At 40.2% G+C, this 8,422-nt stretch overlaps 1 protein-coding gene across 2 annotated transcripts; it reads right to left on the reverse strand.

Annotated features, from left to right (window-relative positions):
• Positions 1 to 2,495: 2,495 nt before the first annotated feature.
• LOC125383566 (scavenger receptor class F member 1-like) lies at positions 2,496 to 7,900 on the reverse strand. 2 transcript variants are annotated; one of them, XM_048402005.1, is made up of 5 exons: positions 7,755 to 7,900; positions 7,481 to 7,534; positions 6,100 to 6,152; positions 4,744 to 5,679; positions 2,496 to 3,267 (listed from the first exon to the last, which is right to left on the reverse strand). In XM_048402005.1, the coding sequence occupies exons 3-5, from the start codon at positions 6,131 to 6,133 to the stop codon at positions 3,170 to 3,172; spliced, it is 1,068 nt and encodes a 355-aa protein (XP_048257962.1). In that variant the 5' UTR covers positions 6,134 to 6,152; positions 7,481 to 7,534; positions 7,755 to 7,900; the 3' UTR covers positions 2,496 to 3,169. The 2 variants fall into 2 exon arrangements, with proteins under 2 accessions (XP_048257962.1, XP_048257961.1); XM_048402004.1 differs by having other exon boundaries at positions 4,744 to 5,682.
• Positions 7,901 to 8,422: the final 522 nt, after the last annotated feature.

Below are 8,422 nucleotides of genomic sequence, written 5' to 3' on the forward strand. Positions count from 1 at the left end.
TATGTTGGTTGTGGTTATTTATTTTACACCAATACTGCATGCATAGGTTACGTACTCTCTCATACTCAATGATATCCTGTTTGTTTATACTCTCATACTTAAATCTAGGCAAAGTGAATAATTAAATGTGATCCCCATGGGGATTCTGGATTGGAACAGGTCCCATACAGCTAAGGGCTATAAGAGGCAACTCAGTTGATCAGGCAGTCAGACAAGTTTACTAATAATAACAATTACTGACTTATCTGATCCGCTCCTGATTCAATTATTTACAAGTCGCCGTTAAACATCAAACTAACAAACAGCATAAACAGCGTACACACAATAACTAGTACATAAGTAAAATACTAATCGTCCTAGATTTGTTTCGTGATGTTTAACTTTAAATCTTTGTTTGCATGTAGTAGTTGTTCTGTTTCCTTGTTATTCATAAAATATATTTTGAATGATGGTATGATGATCAAGCCAGTTCCCTCCCGAAGATTCACCCATAAGGAGTAACTAAAAAGAGACCAGTGACCAACATTTGATAACCCCAAAGACGCCGACCTATTCCATCTGATGGCGGAGACTCCCCGGGTATCAACACAACACTATTTTGAGGCCACCAGGATCTTCATCTGCCAAACAATTTTCGAAAATCTGAGATTTCTGCAGGCTTTTTCCGAATGTACAAACGTTCTACTTGTAAATATTTTATGAATATCCTTGTGATTTCCTTGTATTTCCTTTTAATATTTTTACTATAAACATGTTTTAGCTTCAAATACACATGTTAACATTTCAGTATATTATTCATTTTCTTTCCATTGTTATATGGCATTTATAGCTTTCAAGAGCCAATGTTATACTGTTACCTGTAATAACCGACGTCAAATAAAACTTCTTGTGTCGTGTACCGCCTCTACGGATTTATTTTTAGACCTATGCATAAAGATTCTGAGTGACAAAGTCTCTCCTCATGACGTCCAACTTTCCTAATGTCAATTTCCCTTAAGCAGCATTCAAGGTCGCAGCAAATGTTTCAAAGCATGTTGAGGATATTTCCAAATTTGACGCATCAGTACTGTGACAAAAATGATATCCAGTGCAGCTACTTACTTTGACTAGTACCATCATATGTCAGTGTGTTTTTTCAGCTGACGAAACACATTCACATATACCGTCAATCTAGAAAGTCTTGGTAGCAGGAAAGTGCTGCAAAAACCGGGAGTAGTCATAATTAATCATATATAATGGACCCTGCTTGTAGCAGATATTTCCTAAGATCATCAACATCAACACCATCAACTCAACATTCACACCTGTAGTGCGGGTCATTCATTTAACTTTCAGTGAGAAGAGACTGTTAAAGTAGGTTGCAATATCCCAGCCACATAGAGATCCGAGCACACTAAATACTCTGAATACTCGCCAAGTAGAAACCTTTTCAGGTGGAAGAATATTTGATGTTGATGCGTTCCTTTGGTCCTGCATAAAGTTATTTGTTATTTGACTTATATCATGAAATCTAAACCTGAAATAAAGATTGTAATCCTCTAGTTACTATTTCTTATCAATTTACGTGTGTTACAACGCATGAAGACCGTGATGGAGGTGATTCAAGGCGGAGTGAGTGAGTGAGTGAGTGAGTGAGTGAGTGAGTGAGTGAGTTGGGTTTAACACCGCTTTTAACAGTATTCCAGTTATATCACGGCGTGTCAGTTTAATGTGGGAGGAAAGCCCAAACTGATGCAGCTCTAAGACGTTTACTACTTCGGGGAAACCAATGAGCACGGGCATGGTGCTGACAAACCTAGAAACATAATTTCTAACCCACAATCATAGGTTTCTGGCGTGCCAAAGGGACGCAACTCTGCATAGCGAATCGCGGCTCCTTAGACGACAGTGCCGCCCGTGCCCGATTCAAGCTGGATGATACCATTGCCAACATAGTCCTCTGTCACACCTATTCTTTCACATATTTCAGAATAATACTGTCATCACTTGTGTCTGGTAAGTTACCAAGGTAAACTTGAATGGAATGATTCACAGTGTAGGACTTGTTGCAAATGTTCTTGGGCCAACAACCACGTGTAAAGGGGGCGAGCCAGACATCGGCGGCCAACAGATCAGCTAATCTTGACTCCCAGTCAATTCATATACAGTCAAACGTCGTTTGTTGTGTCGAACGTGTGGTTGTCTCGTAGAAAGAGATACTTGGTCCCTGTGTATTCATTGTTTAATCATGATTTTCGTTGTGTCAAAGCTTCGCAAAATATTTACGTGGGTTGGTTCAATTTCGACACAACGGTGTTGAACTGCATTACCTTTTGGTTATATGTCATATGTATCTATCTGAACGTCCTATCACATTATATCACGCCAGGTATACAGTCAATAGGTGAGCTATGCAGAAGATGAACTCTATGCTTTGTTACGTGTCAATATATCAGCCCAAAAATCTGTATGGAAAAGAAGTAAGTGTGAAAGTAACAAATAAACAACAAATGGTGTGCAATCAACAAATGTATTACAAAATTCTCAAGGTTTACAAATCAATAACAGAGGATGATAATTCAGGGTGAAAAGTGATCTTAGCGGATGATTCGAGTTGACATTCTTAAGTGTCTGAAGGCATTACAAAGAATTTGTAGTTTGTAGTTTGTTTCTGAATATGTGTCATGGCTGTTTGAATAGCCTCAGCTTCAGCAGTAAGTATGTAGCCGTATCTGGTAAGCTTGAAGAAATAGTTTTTGAACCAATGATGGTGGCGCTTGCACCTTTGGCGCCATCCTTGGATCCATCTGTGAAGATGGAGTGGTGAGAATTATGTTTAGAGGGTAACTGAACATATTATTGCTGAAGGATTAACTGGTTTGTATCAGATTTATTCAATTATTAAGTGTAATGTCTACTTCTGGTTTGACTTATTGCGAAGGAAGCGTAAACACTTATCGGTAGGGTGCAATCATATCTAGTTCAATATGTGCTGCTGTTATCTGTCGCAATCTGATCTCCAACAAAGGACGATGTGGTATTGACAGCATGGAATGGTTCAGGCTTATTTTTGTCCGTCATGTACATGCAGTTCGAAATTTGTTCGACCAAACAGATGAAACACACGACACACATATTTTACTGATGGTCAATGCCACCTTAACGGGGGCATTTCTAATGCATCACAATTTCATCTACATAATAAATGGAATGAAAGGTTCATGAGGAGAAGTGTGACAGGAAGCTGCAGGAATCCATTTCCACAACGGCCTGATGTATTCCTCTCATCTGAAACAAAAATGCACTGTTTAAGTATCATAGTCAAGTTGGATCTCAGTTTGATAAATGGCAAAAACCTTTTTCATTTTATTGGATGCGAGGTAGAATAAGAAGTTGTTGATGGGGAAATTCATATTGCCATGGAACATCTTTGGCAAATGCTTATAGTTTCATTATGACTATGTTATTTCGTAAGAGTATTCATTCACGTGGTAGGCATGATCAGTTTCAGGGAGGTTATTCCATATATTACCAGCCAAAAATAACCAGTGAAGATCCCTGTTATAATAGGTCTTCAAAAAAAGCTCGTCGAAAGAGGCGACTAATTGACTTAGTTGATGCATGTCATCGTATCTCAGATGTGTGGATCAATTCTCATGATATCAATCTCTAGATTATCTGGTCCAGACTTATTTTCCGATCGCCGTCATGTATCTGGCATATTGCTATGTGTGGCGTTCAACAACAAACAGACACATACAACATAGACATGTAAAGTGAGTAAGCCTTAAAAAATGTCAACCCTACTGATAAAATTCAAGGAAGGCAGGAGCGGTGGGGATGCCAAGTGTTTAAAGCGTCACGCTGAAGACCCGGGTTCGATTCCCAACATGGACACAATGTGTGAAGGCCATTTCTTGTGTCCCCCGCCGTGATATTGCTGGAATATTGCTAAAGCGACGTAAAACCATACTCACTGAAGGCAGGCTATTGTGAAGATGACGTCAGGTAATGAATTTGTGACGGCATGCACAATCGATGACGTCATGTATTTTCTCAACAATTAAGCATTATTCTTCAACTGAACAATCAGATCAATGAGAAAATATCGGAAATTTGTTACAGACCATCAGTCTACCCTTATGAGTAATATATCAAGTTATGAGCCATGATTTCTTGAAACACTAATGAAATTCTCCAGTATAATATTACCTTTTCTTATGGAGCTGGACTCAAATGTTCGAAATTTCCTAAAGCATGGCTAATTACCATCATTTTTAAAAGCTCTATGAAGATAGTAATTTCACTATTCTAACATGTAGGAACTTTCTTACTCGACACGTGATCGCCCCCTCAATTAAAAAAACGAGTAAACCCAGGTGTGGTGCTGCCGCACGTGGAAATAGAATCAGGGAAAATCGGGATTCAAACCCTTTGTCAAAGAAGTCTAGGACACCTTAGACAAGTAGAGCCTTTTCTGTCTGAAACATGCGAGGTGTGCAACTGGTGAACACTTACTTGAGAAAAAACCGAATAACATAATCGCAAATCACATCGAAGTATAACTGACTGTGGCCTGGGATGTGACTAGCTTCAACAGACTAACACTAATTAATAGAATGAAGATGTGTTCACTTTAATGAAGTAGATGGTCACGTGATATGTACCACGTGTATGTAGCTGTACAAAAGGTCAAAAACATTTGAGTTTAAATGATAACTTTAGCCTTGATCGCTACAACTTTCAAATGACATAGAAACTCACCTGTAGGTACAACATAACCAGGGCCGGGAAGTCCATTTGTATCGTTTGAACAAAGTGTGACACAAACGTCATCACATCGCCCGTCTTTATTCATCATTTCGCACCTTGCACAATCAGTCCCACAATGGCGTTCACAAGTTTTGCCAAAGTAACCAGGTTGACATGCAAAGCACTTTCCATCCATATCACATGTCCCGTGAGAACACATGGAACTACACACACTGGCGCAGTGAACTCCCCAGTAGCCTTGCGTACATCGAAAACAATTTCCTGACTCTTGCAGACATGCTTCACAGTTGCGAGAACACTTCCTTTGACAGTCAGGAGACATCCATCCGTCCACACAGCCCTGTCTACAGACTGCAGACTTTATGTGGTGGTCGTAAACACAGTCCTGCTCCCTACAGCGACTATCACAGGGCTGATCACAGTGATGGCCGTGGAAGCCAAGGCGACACCCTTGGGTACATCTACCTCTTTTAGCTTGCTCGCATGCATTTTGATGGCAGCCACTTGGACACCTTGTGCCACAACCGTCACCAGTCCAACCCTGGAGGCAGCCCTTGTTACAATACCCATCCCAGGAGAAGCAGGAGTTGTCCACACATCCTTCACTGCAGGCTCGCTCACACCTGTCTCCCCACCAACCATCTTTACAATATTGTGAACAATGTCCCGTCGTTTGGTCACAGTATGCATGCCCGTCATCGTTCTCCCTACAGTGTAAGGGACACTTTGTTGTACAGGTGGAGGTATAGTAGCCACCCTGGCACTGCAGGCATTGTCCTGAGTCCCTGTGACAGCCACCGTTGTCACAAAAACCAATACATCTGTTGTCACAGCGACTTCCATACCATCCCGACACACATTCAGGGCACGGTGTTTCTTCCCTGGCCCTCAGACAGTTGGAATAAGCAGACGAAGGGCATATGAAAACTACTGGAACATAAAATCATGCAATCGTTACCATTGGATTAAATTGAGTTTATTTTTTATTTTTAAGTCATTTATTTATTATTCAGTTTAGGATTAACCACTTCCATCAGGATTCATCAAAGAACAAAACATTGAAAGACGCATTTGAAAAGTTAACAATATTCTCAAGTTGTTGAACCGGTATTACAGACATAATTTTGGCCCGTATGGCCGGAGGTATGACTTGTGAACTGTTTCACGGACATCTAAGGCTGTAGTCCTTGCATTCGTATCGGATATGCCCGGTACTATTCGCTACTTGATAGATGTCCCGTGTCGATATGACGCTAACATCAATTTATTCGCAATTGTTAGAAGTTCCAGATGTTAACTTATGTGACATCTAGAATATCTTGATGCAAGGAATGAAGCCATACTCACACAGTAGGATCAGATTTGTTGTCATCGTTTTCATCGCTCACACTTGAAGGAGCCTGTGGTGCATACAAGTAGTAAGGTGTTACACATTTCGCTATCTGGATCGTACTTTCCCTTTTTGGGGAGTAGCTATTTGACCGAAATAATGCCAATGCGACGTTACATAAAATTTTAACAAACCCACTTTTTGGAGATCCTATTCAAAACAAATGTGTAAATAAACATTAGAAACTAACAGTTCAGTGATGATAGTTGGTGTTCGCGGGAAGGTAAGGTGAAATAGGGTTTAACTTTGCATCCAAAATTATTGCACTTATAGAACGACGTGCATGTATGTGTGTGTATGTGGATGCTTGTACTCATCCGGACGGATGCCGATTTTAAAGTGCTGGCCCACGGAGATACCATGCTGCAATTTAACAGGAATACCCCACTCAGACACAGTATACTGAGTTCGAGCCGACAAGTCCTTGTTATCAACTTAAGACCCCCTTAATGCCGAGGGCCAGACAGAATAACAAGTACCATCTTTAATGTATTTCGGAGTGACGCGGACGGCTATCGAATCCCGTACATTCTGTCCTCGGGCAGACGCTCTTGCACCAGACCACAGGGCGGTGGTTCGCGAAAAGGGCAAGTCAAGTGTGCACATGGAAAAATATGAGAACCTGCATTTATTGTACAAAATAAAATAAGTATCAACACTGGTGTCAGTGATGTGACAAATTTGGAACTGTCCTCTACATTTCCATTATTCAGCAGTTTGAACATTTACCGAGGCGTGAGAGCTGAACTCCTGATCAACTTCAGAGAAAGAGTCGTATGACGCTGTTTGAAATCTTCGTAGACAGAGCATGCTGCAGGAAAGTTGACTTGCTAAGTTAACTAGCACTAGTCCCTCTTGTCATACAGTATTGTGGATGCACTTTTGTCAGTCCCAGCCTTTGAGTTCGGTCTCAAAACTTGTGAAATGTGGAAACCAAAGCCTAATGCTTCCTTAATATTTATCGACATGAAGGGACAGTGTGTTGTTACTGCTGGAAATGTGAAACACCCCTCTTGTCATGCAGCTTTGTGTATGTCTTATTGTCTGTCTTAATTTCGATGTATAGGTCTAAATATGAAAAGATGAGTCGGTTTCACTGGTCTGGTTTATTTTTATTTCTGGTGTGTAAATCAGTGGAAAGTATCAACCGAACTCACCATATTTAAAGAGATCAGAACGTCGATATTACTTCAGCTTAATGTCCAAACTAGTATAAGCACACACACACACACGCGCGCGCGTTGAGGCACGTCTCTATAAAAGTACAATATTCTTCAATGCAACGTTAAACCCCATTACATATCAACTCAGAAAGGAACTTCACGATTCAGAACTTACCTGCATCAGAGGTGTCTTCCTGTCTGTGCCCTGTACATACCTGGAACCTTACACCTGAAACAACGCACAAAAAAACTGTATAAATTAGTTGATATCGACATTTATTTAATAATAAAGTCTCGCGATTCATAAGGATGTATATTAATAATTACAATAATGTGACCAAATACACTCTAACTCATTTAATAAAAATATAGCTGAAACTGTTGTTGGGAGAGAGTCTAAAGATCTTATAGTTTTGTTGGAATTATCGAACATTATCTGAATAACGAACCCGATGTTGGTAAGTTTTGTTTCTTCATTCGCTCGTCAAAGAAGGATTAGACCGTCCAAAGTTCTGGGCAAACCTGGATCACACCTGTCCATACACCGAACGTTATACCTGAAAACCTGCAACATATATACAGTATAAGTTATTTTACATTGACATTTTTTTAATTATTATAATGACATGCCTAAACGAAAGTAGAATTCTCGGGGAATCCGATTCGTGGGGTAACTAGCTCGCTGACATGACCAACAGGTGACTCAAACACTTGTTGTCGACGTCTTTGTTCTGCTGTTCAGTAACAGGATACATCCCAGGAAATGCTGACACAATTCTTAAGAAGGCTGTAGGATCTGAGCTGAGTGCAGATTAAAAAAGGTTTATAGGTGTCATAAATGTCCAATTACAGGCAACAATTGCTCTCCGAGAAATTGTTTAGTCAAGTGTAGAGCTGACGCATGTCCTTTTGAGTAGGAGATTATGTTCTATACGTCTATTGTAGCACTCATATGTGTATCTTGCCTGGGATATAGGGGGTTTACCCCTTCACGTCACACAGTTGTATAAGAAGGGGAATTAATTGTCAGTTGTAAATCTTACACAATAAAAACAGGCCAATGGTGGTATTTTGATATAGGGGACGATGGGGTAGCCTTGCGATTAAGTGTTCGCTT

This window comes from Haliotis rufescens, unplaced genomic scaffold (genome assembly GCF_023055435.1).
Source record: "Haliotis rufescens isolate VD_foot unplaced genomic scaffold, xgHalRufe1.0.p SCAF_24, whole genome shotgun sequence".
Lineage (NCBI taxonomy): Eukaryota > Metazoa > Mollusca > Gastropoda > Lepetellida > Haliotidae > Haliotis > Haliotis rufescens.